We start from the raw sequence: 16,584 nt of genomic DNA on the forward strand, positions 1-16,584 counted from the left end.
CATATCGGTGATGCATCGGAGGTGACTTGTGTGGACTTTGGACAACCAAGTATCCCAGAATGCATTTCGCACCAACTGATGAAACAAATGGCGGGGACAATGACAGATAAAACTCACAACTGTAAGTTATAATTTTCGAAATACTGCTGTTTTTGTGTAACAGAATTTAGTTTTAAGATTTTTTTAAGCGAGAATGTAGCTGTTAAGACTTAAAATATGCGGTCGATTTATCAAGATAGAGCCTGTTTGAAAATAGCTCCGACGTTTTTCGGAGTTCCAGAGAGATGACCGGGCGGTGAGTGCTCATGTACCCCGTTGACAACAGCCTTATCTCGGCAAGGCCTCTCCAAATGTGCCGCTGGCTCTGGTGTCTCTGTAGTGGTTAAACATGAGATATAACTTGTTTGGGGGATATCTAACGAGCAATCTTTGCTCTCTGATTTTACATCTATTATTAGTTCCCCTGCAAACTGGTTTCATCACTTTACATATATACATACACATATTTTTCAACTTTAACTTTGCACCAACTTAGAGCCCTGCCTTTGTACTTTTGACCGATTTTTTTTACAATATTTTATTTAAGGGACAACTGAGGAAACCCGGGCCCTCATTGCCTGGCGGGCAGCCAACGAGAGCCTCTTCACTGGCAGGAGGAATTCCTCCAAAAATGGATGGGAGTGAGTATTTATTTTAGTGCTTGTATCATTGCCTGTATGACAGGGTCAGGGATGGAGCCAGATTTGTGCTGTGCTCCATCCATAATGATTCATATCTTATTGAAGAGGCAGTGTGTCACTCTTTGTTTATGTTTTTGTTTTTTCCAGTGACTTTGTTACCACTTCTGGCCTGGCAATAACAGCCAAACAGGCCAAAAAGAAGTGGAACAACCTTAAGGATAAATACAAGGTAAGCTGCCTGTTGCTCTGCTTTGTATTACTGAGAGAGCCTTCAGTTTCACAGTGTAGTGATTAATTCTCTATTTTCAGGACCTTAGGGATCCCCCCACAGGCAAAGGGGTAGAGGCCGGTGGTGTGACTGCTGCCACCTGGCAGTGGTACAGTGATATGGATGCTGCACTCCGGGGGCAGCACTCCATAAGTCCGCCCCTGGTAGTTGCAGCAAACCTGACTGCCACTACAGGTGGCGCGGTCACACCAACGGCCTCTACCTCTTCTGCAGAGGAAGCAGGCCAGCCTCCAACAAAGAGGCCCAGGAACAACCTCCTGGAGTTCTTGAGAGAGCAGGCAGAGAAGGAAGAGGAGAGGGAGAGAAAGGCCGTAGAGAGAGAGAAGAGTGAAAGGGAGGCAGCAGCTCGAGCAGAGCGATATCTTAATCTGTTCGAGAATCTTGTGAATAAGTTTTGATTTAAATGTGTTATTTTAATTGTAAATAAATATTGTTCAGTTTCAACCCAGGCAATTCATTCTTGAAGGCAATAGTGTATTGTATATATTTACAACAAAAGGAAAAGAATCACAAGGTCCTATATTTAAAAGTTTTATACAATTATTTACAGCCATGCAATGAAATTTAAATTAGCCAGAACAAGAAAAAGAACATATACAACATATAAACTACCCACAAACAAGTCGTTTTCCCCAGAAGAAACTAAATCGATTCGATCATGAACGAATAATGGATTATTCTGACCCACCCCTTATCTATCTATCTATCTATCTATCTATCTATCTATCTATCTATCTATCTATCTATCTATCTATCTATCTATCTATCTATCTATCTATCTATCTATCTATCTATCTATCTATCTATCTATCTATCTATCCTCTAGTGAGCATGACTACATCTGGAGAGGTTTACTGTCTAGGTGTAGTCATGTTCACCCAGACATGCAGGCAGTTCTCCAGGAGCAGAAAGCTGGGCAGCAAGCCTTCCTCGGACACCGTTCCCCGACAGCTCCCTCTGAACGACTTCTGCAACATCCTCGCTGTCATCTGGTCCCTCCTCCTCCTCCTCCTCCTCCTCCTCCTCCTCCAGGATATCACCTGCTGCCACACACATGTTGTGGAGAATGCAGCAGGCACCAATCACCTTCGGGGCGAACAGAGGCCAGATCTCCAGGGCCCTCAGGAAGATGGAGCGCCAGCGCCAGCAGTTTTCAGGATGCTCAATAATGTTCCTTGCCTTTGCATGGTGCCTGTTGTACCGGGCTTCAACTTGGCCTGTTAATAAAATTCACATAGAAAATGTATGCTGTGTTTCAAAGTCACCAAAGTAAAAATTTGCTGTGTGTGTGTGTAAGTGTTCTTACTTGCTACAGGCTGGCGGTATGGTGTCATGATGGCAACAGGACGCTGCAGGCACGGGTATCCTCCATCTCCTAATAGTATGTACCCAGCTGGTGGATACAGGGCCTGCTTGTACATCGGAGATCTTCTAAGTACGAGTGCGTCATGTACAGATCCCGTATTTCCAATGTACACATCCAGAAATGCGCCCTTGGCATCACAGATGCCCTGCAGTAGCACTGAGGGGAAAAGTTTTCTGTTTATGTAGCATTTCTTCTGTGGCTCTGCAGGAGGAAGAATCCTGATGTGGCACCCGTCGATGGCACTGGCAGCACAGCGGAATGCCTCATGGCCAGCAAGGCGAACAAAGCCAGCCCCCACCTCCTCCATCTCCTCTGGTTTGGGGAAATGAATTACTCTGTGGAGGATGGTCATCATTTCCTCCACGACGTTGTGGACGGTCCTGCAAACGGTGGCTAGTGGCATGGCAAAGATGTCTGCAGTTACCCTGTAGGAAGCTCCACAGGCAAGCCAGTACACCGGGACCAGCACCTCCATTTCATGGCTCCATCCATGGGCTTTTTGCCGGGGCAGCATCTGGACCAGCATGTTGATGCTGCTCCTGGATAGCCTGAAGGCTGGTTTCAAGTCAGCTCCAGAAAAGAACATGGCGAGGATAGGCACATGGTCATGCACTTGTGCATACCTTTGTAATGGACTTTGGTCCTGTAAAAAAAAAATATATATATATTTTTGGAATTTCTTTACATTGTTTATTAATTGTTATTTTTATCATGTATTATATTTATTGTTTATTTATGTTTTTACTATTTGATATTTATTAAACTGATGTGCGTGGCACAGATGAAGTACAGGTAGGCTACTTTTGCACTGATGTATTGTGATGTTTGTGCACCTAACTGTACAAGGCCTGTCAGACTGAGTATCAGCCTCTTTATGTTGAGTACCAAGAAGACAAATGGCAGGTATGTATGTGGAATGTATGCTAATCCATTCCAATATTATTAAACTAAAGTATCAAACCTCCCCTGTACTTGCCAGTTTATCAGGTAGGCCTAGATAAAGCTAATGTAGTCAAATATAACAGCCCTGTATATACATGTTAACTTCAGCAAGGTTATGATGTTACTTTTTTTTTATGTAAATAGTTTTTCAGAGGTGTTGGTCCATCCCATGTATATGAAGGGTAGACTAAATATTAGAAACACCTCTCAGTATAACGTTACAGTTCAACAGCACCACAAACCAAGCTGACACAAAAAATAAATCACCACCTCTCTAAAACATTAAATAAAGACTTTATATAATATTAAACTGCATTAGTTTTTAACCTAGGTGTGCCAAGTGAACTGTCAAGTCTACATATACATGATAGTAGACAGGTTAAAAAGCATAGGATGATTAGACAAACGTACAAAGCTAGAGAGACAGGCTAATATGGCCCGTGTCCTCTTCATCCTCCTCCGCATCCTGGCTCTTCTTTGACGAATTCTTCGCCTCAGTTGGGCAGCCTCCTCTTCAGCTTCTCTATAAAGCACACCGACAGCAATGGCAACCACCAGCCTCTGATCCATTTTGATGCCTTAATAATTCTTAATCATTTTATCTAATTTTCTAATGTCTAATGTCGGATTTAGTTTGTCCTCATTCATTCGTTTGATAACCAGCGGCCACTTGTTTGATCACCAGCGGCCACCCTAACCATAACAACCTTTTTCCCGCCAATATTTTCTAAATGAAAACGAAAAAAGGCAGGGTTGTGTTTTATATCATATTTCGTTTTATTGTCAATATATATGACTGAAGATAACCGGAGTAGGCGGGACCGACGAGCTGAGTTGGTGACGTCGTGACGTTGGTGACGTCATCAAGTTCGCTGCTGTTCCGATTGCAAAATGACCGTACTGCGTCCTCGCATCCTCGGGAGTTTGTACTCCCGAGTCGAACTATCCAAGTCTGAACTAGCAAGTTTGCAAGTCCAAACTTGACAATACTTGGTATTGAGAAAGGGCCTAGGAAAGACAAAAGAGACCTGTTTACACATTTGTCCTGTAATAAAATATACTAAATGCATCATGGTACATTTTCACCTAATATGTAGAAAGTAAGGCGACGACAATACACACTTTACCTACTGAACAGAAAAGCACATGGCTAATTATTTATGCAGTATGACCTTGAACCATGGCTGAAATGGCGCAAGAACAGGAGAACGACAGAACGAAGCGATCGCTTTCAATAATGTGTAGAATATAAAAGCACTAGCTGGTTGGCTTAATAAAAGTCCTGTTGTTGCTATGAGGCAGACAGCTATGGCTCTGTAAGACGAGACAGGGCAGGCAGCAGCTGTGCAAATGTTTTAAACATTAGTTTTTAACACATCTTTCTTTCATTTTTACTCCAAAGATGTATGCCAGTTACAGTAATGTGCTTCATGTCTAACCTTTTTTGTCCCTCGGCAGTATTATGTCCCTATTATCTGTGTGCCTGTATGTGTGTGTGGGAGCCCAGTCTCCCTATAGGTAAAAAAAAAAGAACATGTCCCTAGTCCAGACCCAGAGCAGGACAGAACTTCTCCCAGTTTATTCTTGCACTAAAAAAAAAAAAAAAAAAGCGACCGATGGCTAAATAAAATTAGCAGCAATAATACTTTTTTAAGGAGGAAAGGGGAGCAGCTAGCGTTAGCTAGCGTTAGCTAAAACATGCAAAGTACAAAGGCAGTCTGTAAAGTCACTGTACATTCTGCCACTAATGATAAATATGCACGGAAAACACGTTACCCTTAAAACAACACAATTTTTAATTCTTACCTTGTTTAAATGAGTTGTCTTGAAGAACAGAGAGTTTCGAAGCGAGGAAATGGCGGACATGAACCCGACAGGGAGGACATGAACCCCGACAGGGAGGACATGAACCCCGACAGGAACCCCGACAGGGAGGACATGAACCCCGAGGACATGAACCCCGACAGGGAGGACATGAACCCGACAGGGAGGACATGAACCCCGACAGGAACCCCGACAGGGAGGACATGAACCCCGAGGACATGAACCCCGACAGGGAGGACATGAACCCGACGGAGGACATGAACCCGACAGGGAGGACATGAACCCCGACAGGGAGGACATGAAGATAATAAAGGTGAGAAAAGCCACGGGTCCGGACGGCATCAGCTCAAGGCTCCTCAGATCCTGCGCAGACCAGCTGTGCAGGATAGTGGAGCACATCTTTAACTTGAGCTTGAAGCTGGGGAGGGTACCACAGCTATGGAAGACGTCCTGCGTGGTACCAGTCCCAAAGACCCCGGGGGCCAAGGACTTCAGCAGCTTCAGGCCGGTGGCTCTAACATCCCACCTGATGAAGACCCTGGAGCGGCTGGTCCTTGTGCACCTCCGCCCCCTGGTGATCTCATCTTTGGACCCTCTTCAGTTTGCCTACCAATCTGGCATCGGGGTGGATGACACTGTCATCTACCTGCTACAAAGATGCCTTTCTCACCTGGAAAAGGCTGGAAGCACTGTGAGAGTCGTGTTCTTCGACTTCTCCAGTGCCTTCAACACCATCCAGCCTTTGCTTCTGAGGGACAAGCTGGAGCAGACCGGGGTGGACCACCACCTCACTGCGTGGATACTGGACTACCTCACCAACCGTCCACAGTATGTGAGGATAAGGGAGTGTGAGTCAGATCGGGTGTCCTGCAGCACGGGGGCCCCACAAGGAACCGTTCTGGCTCCATTCCTCTTCTCCATCTACACATCAGACTTCAAATATAACTCTGCTACCTGCCACCTGCAAAAGTTCTCTGACGACTCTGCAATCGTCGGCCTCATCTCCGCCGGTGATGAGAGGGAATACAGAGAACTGAACCAGGACTTCATAGGATGGTGCCGGCAGAACCGCCTCCAGATCAACTCTGGTAAAACCAAAGAGCTGGTGGTGGACTTCCGCTGGGGAAAACACTGTCCTCCGGAACCAGTGAACATCCAGGGACAGGACATTGAGATTGTGCAATCTTATAAGTACCTGGGTGTTCACTTGAACAATAAACTGGACTGGACTAATCATTCAAAGGCACTTTACAAAAAGGGTCAGAGCAGACTGTATCTGCCGAGGAGACTAAGGTCCTTTGGAGTGCAGGGAGCACTCCTGAAGACCTTTTTCAACTCCGTGGTGGCATCAGCCATCTTTTATGCAGTGGTCTGCTGGAGCAGCAGCATCTCAGCAGCAGACAAGAAGAGACTCAACAAGCTTGTCAGGAAGGCCAGCAGTGTGCTGGGGTGTCCACTGGATACGGTGGAGGTGGTGGGAGACAGGAGGGTGATGGCCAAGCTGTCATCCCTGATGAACAACACCTCTCACCCCATGCGGGACACCCTGGCAGCTCTGTGCAGCTCCTTCAGCCACCGGCTGCTTCACCCCGGTGTGTGAAGGAGAGGTACCGCAGGTCCTTCCTTCCTGCTGCTGTCAGGTTGCACAACCAACTCTGCTCCCAGCAGACCACATGACCACATGACAATAATAACATGACAATAAAAACCTGTGCAATACATTACACATTACACTGTGCAATAATAGTTAAAAAAGTTAAAAATAGTTAACATAGTTGTTGTTTTTTTTCTCTGTCTGTAAATATAATATTTCAGTTATTGTTGTTTTTTCTACTGTTTCTTTTTTTATTGCTTATTTATAATACTTGTTTTATTTTATTTTAATTTTTTATCTTGTCTTCTTCTACTATGTCTCTTGTGTGCACTTTACTCTGCGCTGTTGTAAGCCTGCAAATTTCCCCGCTGCGGGACTAATAAAGGATTATCTTATCTTATCTTATCTTATCTTATGAACCCCGACATGAACCCCGACAGGGAGCGACCAAGGGCAACGTCATGTGGTCACGTGATAATGACGTGACACGTAAACCTCTGGTTTAAAGTGAAAATACTATTTTACTGAAAGTATTGCTTTTAATTCTGTCTATGGGGATAGCTATTTGCTTTAAGGCAAACTGAAAAAAATAGCTTTAAAACGGAAACTACAATTATCGATTAGACCAAATTAAAAATGCACTTTACATGTATGACACAGTCGTTTCACTTTTGCAGTGCAGCTACCATATGCCCTGTTGCAACGCTTAACTTGATTAGGAAACAGAGTCCTGTGACACACTGTACAGACATAGGTTGGTCCATGCCGGATTCTTTCAGAGAATGAAGATATTGCAGCTTGCATCACACTGTTGATCACAGGCTGGGGTTCAACTTCCGGCGGGGGAGTTTGCTGACGGTGATAAGCAATCTCTTGGTATTTCTCTTTTATTTTGAGTGCACGCTGCAACTTGTGATGAATGTGAAATGCAGCATTTGTAGCCAACTTCTCTCTTTTGTTCTGGGTACAGCGCTGTATTTGATGCAGCCTGAATGCCAGGTCACTGTGATACCGTTGGTTACAGCGCTGTTTATGATGCAGCCTGAATGCCAGGTCACTGTGATACCTTGTTTGAAGACCTTTTTTTTTTTTTTGCCTGTAGTCCTGGTCACATGCATACCTCTGGGATAACTGTTTTTCTTTTTGTTCTGAAAATCTTGATCTGTGTTGTACCTCCTTAGAATATGTCTTCTGTCTCCTCTGAAAATCAGGGTCACTGTTGTATCTTCTGACAATGCATAGTTTATTTAGGGTTGGAACATTAGGATCAGTGTAGATACCTCTGAAGCTTCTGTGTTTTGACCTTTACTTGAGAATCTGCATAATGATGTTTGACTGATTCCAGCTTTTTCTTCTGGTGATTATAGTCTTTGGCATATTTGGTTTTCATAGCCTGCACCTTTTTTTATGCGAAATTCTGAACAGCTGGCATATTTGTTTTTTTCATATTGCTTTCTTGCATTGGTTCTTAGTTCATTAGAAGCACATTGGTCTTCAGGAGGTACATGTTGCTTTCTGCTTGTACATGTACTTTTGTGAGTAACTTTTTGTCGTCGTTGTGTATTTAGTTTGGAGACATTTTGGCCTGCTTTTCCAGTTTGATCTGTTGCGTCTGCCCAAAGATTGTGGGCATCTTCTTGTTCTTGTGGGATAGCTGAAGAAATCTTTAGCACCGGAACATTTCCAGTTTGTAACTTGGTTTCCTCAGCTTGAGCAGTTTCTCATGCTTGAGGCACAACCGAAGAGATGTTTGAAACCTCCACCTTGCTCTCTAGGGGTACAGCTGAATCAGTCTGTTTGATAGTCACATCCATTGGTATAGTTGTCAGTTTCAAAAGAAACAGGTACAAACTCATAGCAGGCATAGGAACTTTGATTTTTAAACAACTTGTGTAGGTGGTTAATAATGTCACTCAGGTGACTGAAAGTCAGCATAACTGCAGCACCACCAGGGAATGGCAAAACTGCTGCACCTCTTGAGTGGGAATCAAACACTCCATACCTCCCTGATCTGTCACGGAACAGTGCAATGCGTTCGGGAGATACTGATGACAGCTCGATTGACCTCAGTTGACAGACACTGAAGTTGTTGGGAACCATCCAACAGGGCCATCTTCTTGAGCCTTTATTAATCCACACCTTACATTGGCCATGCGCACATTGATGAGATTTGTGTCTGTTAGAACTTGCTTGGGCATTTCCTCTACTGTCAGGTGATGGTTTTGGAAGGTCTCATCCAAAATATGCTGGGTTTTGATACCAACGTAGGGTGAATCTCCCTGTTCAAGCACTCAAGGAAGGTTGTGTTGAACTGTGAGCCCTCGTGGTGGTAGGCCAGAAATGTGAGAGCCATACAACTGCACTGATTTCTTGAGAATTCGTTGTATCTGTGTGACAACCCTCCTCCCATGCACTAGGTGTCGCTGCTGTTTTGTTTGTTTGTTGCAGGTGCTGATTGGAGGGTCTTCAGCTGGGGGCTCAGGTGTGGCTCTGCCATAAATACCCTCATTTGGCAGCCTCTCGGTGCTGGGAGAGGACATCCTTCCTGCCACTTTGCATTACAGCGTCCTTCGTTGTGTTTACTAATATACACTGTCACACACCCATACATGCACCTCAGGACTGACAACTGATAACTACACCTTATATTGTTTCATTTGTGTTAAGCAAGAAAATAAAAATGCTTTTCTTGGCAGCCGGCTCGCCCGTCTCCCCTTCTTGTTTCAGCCTCTGAGTCGGGCTGTGACTTATGGGGGCTCGTCCATTCCTTGTTGACCCGGAGTGACGTCAGTGTCAGCTGTGATCACAGTTCGAGCATTCACAGTTCGAGCGTTTTCTGCGCCTCTTGTAATGAATGGTTTTTTTTTTCGCAATCCGGTTGTTTGGGAAACAGTTGAGTACAGTGAGTTAATTGTTGTTGTTCTGTCCCAGTTAGGCTGAAGAACGGATTCCCTTTGGAGTTCGTTGGGGGGGGGGGGTTAGTGCGGTGCGGAAGTGGTTGGAGCAGTTGTCTCGGGGGCACGTCCGAGGCTTCAGGTGGGTTGCCAGCATATGGTGGCTTTACCGGGCCTGCGGGTTAAAGTGCGTAAATACCCACCACAAGTAGCACCTGAAGACTAGGGGGGAGTCTAGTTAGTCTCCGGTTAGGCAGTCAGCGGGACGGGACTACGGTGATGCTTGGCTGTGTATGGGCGTCTGATCTCTGGCTGCTGTTGGATTATCGTAACATTTTCTGTTATTTTTCGATTTTCTGTGTGTTTGGGCAGGTGAGTAATAATCCTCTTTTGTTTTACATATATAATGGCTACTGTTGAGGACTTCTTGAGAGCTCCGTCGGAGGGGTTATTGGAACGTTGTTCCCGAGAGCAATTAATAAAAATTGCTGAGCATTATAAGATGGATGTCGGGGATAAGCGTTTGAAGGAGAACATGAAACACATCCTTAAAGAACATCTGGTAGAAGTGGGCGTTCTCCAGACTAAACGACATGCTGGCGGGTCCGCTGCGGACGTGTTCTGTGCATCTACCGCTGGTGGAGCTAGTGGGGGTAACGTTGCTGAGTTGACTTTTGAGCAGCGCAAAGAGTTACTATTGCTACAAGTGGAAATTAAAAGACTTGAACTGGAAGAGCGCAGGTTGAGTCTGAGTGATGGCGTCAGGCAGGTCTCTGTCGGTGCTGCTGGACCCGTGCGGGTTTTTGATGTTGCCGTTAATCTGCGGTTAGTGCCTCCGTTTTGTGAACAGTACCCAGATACCTTTTTCTTGCTTTTTGAGCGTGTAGCAGAGTGTAGACGATGGTAACATTACTGTTACAGATGGTTCTCACAGGTAAGGCGCAGCAGGTGTATTCCGCGCTCAGTGTGGCTGAGAGTAAAATGTATGTTTGTCAAGGCTGCAGTGTTGAGAGCCTATGAGTTGGTGCCTGAGGCATACCGCCAGAGGTTTAGGTCTTCGAAAAGAAATGGTAGGCAGACACACATGGAGTTTGCCAGGGAGTTAACCACTCACTTCAGTCGGTGGTGTATTTCGCTGGGGGTTCATTCTTATGAGGATTTGTGTGATTTGATAGTTCTGGAGCAGTTTAAAGATTCTGTTCCCAGTCACCTGGCTTATTATATCAGTGAACATAAAGTCAAGACAGCTGCAGAAGCACTGTGGTGACCGCGAGTACAGGCCTCGGGATGATGGCTTTACAGGAGGAGTGGCAGTAATTTTGGCCTATCAGGAAAAAGGAGGGAGGAGGGAACCGGTCCTCGGTATGGTAAATCGGAGAGGACCTTACGTAGTCAGCAGCAGGTTGGGGTCAGTGGCATATGCCATTACTGTAAGGGCAGGGGCCACTGGGAGGCTGAATGTCCTGTTAGGACTCATTCCCACAGTGGGTTCAGTAGTGCGCATGTTAGACCTGTCGCACTGGCTGTTCCTGCCCAAAAGGTCAGTCCTGTTATTTTTCCCTGTGGTTTACCTTCCTGTGAGCAGATGAGAGCTGGAGTGGATTACAGCTTGGAACGTTCTGCTTTCTCAGGTTTTGTGTCTACCGGCCATGTATCACTGCCTGGGAGTGACGTCAGGGTACCTGTAAAAATACTGAAAGACACAGGGGCTTTAATTCATTTATTGTGAGTTCTGTGCTACCTTTTTCTCAGGATTCTAGCACTGGGGAGTATGTTCTAATGCTGGGAATGGGTTTAAATGTGCTTCCTTTTCCATTGCATAAGCTTGAGCTCAATTGTGGTTTAGTGCAGGGCGAGGTTATCATGGGGGTACGTCCTGCTTTGCCAGTCCAAGGTTTGGATATCATTCTGGGGAAGGACCTGGCTGGTAACAGAGTGTGGGCCGACGATCCGCCACTTCCTGTAGTTACATCTTTTCCCTCTGTGACAAATAAACCTGATGAGAGTGAGCAGTGTTTCCCTGATGTTTTTTCAGCTTGCGCAGTTACGAGGGCCATGTCCCGTGAGGATGCAGAACCTGAGGTTGAGCAGACGACCACAGACGAGAGCGGGGCCTTCTCTGTGTATACACCTGACTCTCTTTTGTCTGTTTCCCACAGCGACTTGGCGGCGGAGCAACGGGCTGACCCTGCGCTTAGTGAGCTGTTTGACAGAGTGCTCTCGAGTGTCGATGGGAAGAGTGCAGCAAAGGGTTATTTGTTGCAGGATGATTTGTTGGTGAGAAAATGAGTGCCGCATGGTGAAGACTTTGTGGGTAAACCTGTTTTTCAGGTGGTGGTCCCATCCAAATTCCGGGAAGACACACAATCAGGGCATTTGGGGGTCCGAAAGACGTACAACTATGTTCACAGGTATTTTTTCTGGCCTTGTGTGAAGAAGGATGTGTCTAGTTACATCAAAACATGTCATACATGTCAAATGACAGGTAAACCTAACCAGACCATCAAGCCGGCCCCTCTGGCTCCAATTCCAGCAATCGCTCAGCCATTTGAGCATCTAATCATTGATTGTGTTGGCCCCTTACCACGTTCAAAGTCCAGAAGTAACTACTTGCTTACAGTAATGTGTCAAAGCACAAGATATCCGGCAGCCTATCCATTGCGCACCATTACTGCTAAGTCTGTGGTCAAAGCACTGACACAATTTATTTCCATTTTTGGAATTCCAAAAATCATTCAAAGTGATCAGGGTTCCAATTTCTCCTCACATTTGTTTGCTCAGGTCTTGACGCAGCTCAGGGTGAAACATAATCAAGCTTCTGCATACCATGCTCAGAGCCAAGGGGCATTGGAGAGAGCCAAGGGGCATTGGAGAGAGCCAAGGGGCATTGGAGAGCCGGTGTGGCTCTGCCATAAATACCCTCATTTGGCAGCCTCTCTGTGCTGGGAGAGGACATCCTTCCTGCCACTTTGCATTGCAGCGTCCTGTCACACACACCCATACATGCACCTCAGGACTGACAACTGATAACTACACCTTATATTGTTTCATTTGTGTTAAGCAAAATAAAAAAGCTTTTCTTGGCAGCCGGCTCGCCCATCTCCCCTTCTTGTTTCAGCCTCTGAGTCGGGCTGTGACACTCTGATCCTTGAGAATGAGTTGCTCTCGCATACTGAATTCGTTGACTGCTGTGTGGCTCCTCAATCTGTTGCTCTTCATGTGCCAGGTGGTTAAGCTGATCAAAGTATGACTTAATTATTATTATTATTATTATCATTATTGTCAATGTTGTTCTTTGAATAACTCTTGTTATTACTATTTTTAATATCACTGCTACATTTAAGAAATTCTCTTTGTCTTCTTACAAAAAAAAAACAATAGTTGTCTTCAAAAGGTTTAGCAGGATCATTAGTTTCTCCCTCTCAAAGCCAGAAACCAGATAAGTTAATTCTCAAACTTCTGATGGCATAGGGTTTAAAGTCTGGTTGTCCTCCATAGGCAATAAAAGGGAGACTGATATCATGACATGTTGGTAAGCTTTATTCTATTTTAGTGTTTTCTGTTCTGAAACAAAAAAAATTAACCCAGGGTCAACTATAACATCTCTACCAGTTCATTGTCTATAAAGCAGTTAGAGATGTCATGCCCTATGACATCACAAGTTTGAGTCTTAGCAGTCTAGTTTTTTGATTTGAGAGAGAGTTGTTGATTTTTACAAATATTTATTGACCGTTGTTTACCATAAGAATAACACGTCACCTAGTTTTGTCAGATACAACTCTGTCAGAGTTCTTTTGTGACATTAGCTGTGATTGTTGCTTATTTTAGTCAATGTTAAACATAAGTTGGCATGTTTTAAGTGTTTACTGTTTCAATTATGGCGGGGAAAAAACCCCTACCTCTTTAGCTGGATAACGGGAGCAGGTAGGTGCATCATCCGTTATCCAGACGTTTCTTGGTTGTGGTGGTGTCTGTGTTTTGATGACACATGATAGCAAATTCAATCATTCAAGTTTAAAATGATGTCAAACATTGCAGTCACTTTATAATTAAGACATGAATATTCAGTTCTACAAATCAGGTATTTAAAACCAGTTGAGTCATTGAAATTCCAACAGAATTTGGGTTTCTCTGTACCGTACCGTTTTTTCTTGAGAATGCGAGGGGTGGGTGCATTGTGCATGGTCCAGAACTGTTTTGCTGGTGGAGGTGTTTCAGCCATCTGATAACACATAATACAAGGTTTATGAATCCTAAGACATAATGTATTATATATATGTACATGTGTGTGGGGAAAAGATACGCTACCTTTTCAGCTGGAGAACGTGAGCAGGAGGATTCATCATCCATCTTCCAGAAATGTCTTGGCTGTGGTGGTGTCTGTGTTTTGGGAACCTGATGACACGATACCAATTTAATTCATTAAAGGTTTGCATTATGTCAAACACTGCAGCCTCTAGAAAATGAACACATGAATATTTGGTAGTCCAAATCACCTTTTGAGCTGGAGAATGTGAGGGGCGGGGTGCGTTGTCCATTGACCAGAACGGTCTGAATGGTGGAGGCGTTTCAACCATCTGACAACATGATACCAGGTTAATGAAACTTTTAAAACTTATTCAAACACAGTATATTTTTATTACATGCAGACAATTGTGTCAAATGCAGCAGAAAGCAAGGACTATATGTATGTTTTGGGTACCTGTTTGTTGAAACTTTGTGGACTGATCTGGCCTGCATCTGCCAGGTTGAGCGTTGTCCAACGCACTTTTTGGGCCCGTGATCTCTTCCCCTTCCTCGGCATCTAGGAAAATATATTGTAATGAAAAACAATTATAATAAAATGTTTGTTCAGAAATTTTAACACTGATGATAGTTATCTATACTGTTCAGCCCACCCATTTTTCCCCCTAAATGTCTGGTCTTGTTGAAAATGGTCTGAAAGGTGTAGCGCTGTTTATGACTACGTTAAAATAAACAATATAAAAAATATTGCTTACAATAAAAATTGCGGGGCACCACTTCTGAATAGAAGAAATACAAATATGATCAATAATTTGGTGACAAATTATCCAGTCTCAATATCTCAGGCGTAAGTCCTGATTTCAGTGACTTCATAGTTCCATATTTTGAATATATGACAGACTTGGCGATATATGGGTAATTTATTAAAAAGGGAATTAAATGAATGGATGACAAGATTAATAATTAAAGAACAATACAAAACATGAATGAATGGGTTTCAAATAATCAGGCAATATTATACCAAATAGTTGTTGAGGTCTCCTCTTTCTCCTATCTCTGCTCTATTTGGTCAATCTATATTATTATTCAGAGCTTCTATATCTCCTACACCAACTCTGGATCACAGTACGGTTGAGATGTTCCTACTTTGTGCCGAGGGGTCCGGATGCCTTTTGCGGGTCTCTGCCGTTGCTTCAGCGGTCCTGGTGGTATCAGCTCTGCCGTCGGACTCTCCGGTCCGTCGGAGGTGAAGAGGGTGAAGTGGACCTGTGGCTCTCAGCTGGCTCTCAGCTGGCTCTCAGCTGGCTCCGGGGTTCTCCCTCAGTCAGCAGGCAAACGTCTCTGAATTCTTTGCGTCTTGCTTCAAGACGGGCGTTGGATCCGGTCCGGTGTGTGGAGAGGGATATAGCTCTGAATAGTTTGATAACTGAGGCTACTTGTTGATATTCTCCAACTAATCTCGTTTGGCCTAAACGATAATAATTAAAGTTGATGTCTCACGAGATCAACAGATGTTCACTAAAAATAAGGCTTGCTTAAAAGAATGATTCTAAGATGCTCCAAGGAGTTCGAGGAGGGAAAATACTGGCAAAGCTGCTGTTCTAAAATAAAATAAAATAAAATAACACTTAACAAGACGCCTAACACGGACAAAAACGAAAAGGACAAGAAGAATAAAAGGAATAAGAGAATAAGAGAGTGAACAAAGCAAGTCTCCTGGTTTTATCTGTTCAAGATAGGTGTCGGGTCCCAGGGTGTGGCTTGATTTTATGGCTTCGTTTTTGTCAAGATTTGGGATTCCTTTGTCCCTAGTGTCGGCGGTCTTGTTTAGTAAATTGACTAATCTAACATTTTAAACAAATAACCCACATACCTTTCTTCACTATGAGCTTAATAGACCTTACACACTTGTACGGATACAGAGATGGAATTTCAGTTACACACATTACAGGATTAACAGAGGTCATGCATGTCCGATATGTGTTATCACCAATTGACCACTGGAGGGCAGTATGGTCACATGATGAGTCTGATCTGAAATATATGTTTTCCACTCCACAACTAAGCGAGAAAGACGCATTATGCTGAAATCAAATGGGAAATTCTTTGGTTGGGGTTATTGAATGTTTCACAGACTTATGCAGTATTATACAGAGATACAAGGAATAATTGCAGAGATAGGTAGTGTGGTTCCTGTTCTCTTGAGCCAAGGAATGTATTGCTTTGACCTCTGTTAGCTTTTTGGTTTAGTTCCTGGCGAAAGGCATGCTTGAGTTCATTCCTTCATGTTTGCTTTTCCAGATGTCGCGTTATCAGCTAGAAAAGAGAGGGGGAGTTGAGGAAGAAGGTTATTCATTGGTTCGTATTTCCCGGGCTGACTTGAGATCTTCCTCTCGGCCTGTGGAGTGTCAGCATTGATGCCTTTATGGCTGAAGAGAGGGGGAGAAGAATGCTTAAGTGTATTGAAACCGTCTCTGTAGAGATGAAATACCAGAAAGGGGGGGAATGAATGTCTCGGGTTGTTAGTCACTTCAGGCCTCTCCACTCTCGCTACAAAGGTTTCATAAGCAAGTTATGAATTTGGCTACAACATATGCAAGTTGTTTTAGAAGTATTATTTAAATTTTTTTAAAATGTATTATGAGTGCTGCTCTTGAAAGGAGTTTTAAGGTAACTTACCGTGGAAATGTAGAGGTGGTTAAGGATACCTAAATAGGGAGAAACGTACCAAATATGTGAATTAAAATATG

At 44.0% G+C, this 16,584-nt stretch overlaps 1 protein-coding gene across 1 annotated transcript; it reads right to left on the reverse strand.

Annotated features, from left to right (window-relative positions):
• Positions 1-1,827: 1,827 nt before the first annotated feature.
• LOC129103734 (putative nuclease HARBI1) lies at positions 1,828-2,921 on the reverse strand. The gene is made up of 2 exons (XM_054614323.1): positions 2,276-2,921; positions 1,828-2,186 (listed from the first exon to the last, which is right to left on the reverse strand). The coding sequence occupies exons 1-2, from the start codon at positions 2,919-2,921 to the stop codon at positions 1,828-1,830; spliced, it is 1,005 nt and encodes a 334-aa protein (XP_054470298.1).
• Positions 2,922-16,584: the final 13,663 nt, after the last annotated feature.

The sequence above is a fragment of the Anoplopoma fimbria genome, chromosome 15 (assembly GCF_027596085.1).
Source record: "Anoplopoma fimbria isolate UVic2021 breed Golden Eagle Sablefish chromosome 15, Afim_UVic_2022, whole genome shotgun sequence".
Classification (NCBI taxonomy): domain Eukaryota; kingdom Metazoa; phylum Chordata; class Actinopteri; order Perciformes; family Anoplopomatidae; genus Anoplopoma; species Anoplopoma fimbria.

Bases quoted from the DNA above. Each gene is read 5' to 3' on its own strand.
- LOC129103734 (XM_054614323.1), bottom strand. From the start codon at position 2,921: ATGTTCTTTTCTGGAGCTGACTTGAAACCAGCCTTCAGGCTATCCAGG. The intron at 2,187-2,275 runs GTAAGAACACTT...TTTTATTAACAG, and splicing joins ATACCGCCAGCCTGTAGCAA to GCCAAGTTGAAGCCCGGTAC.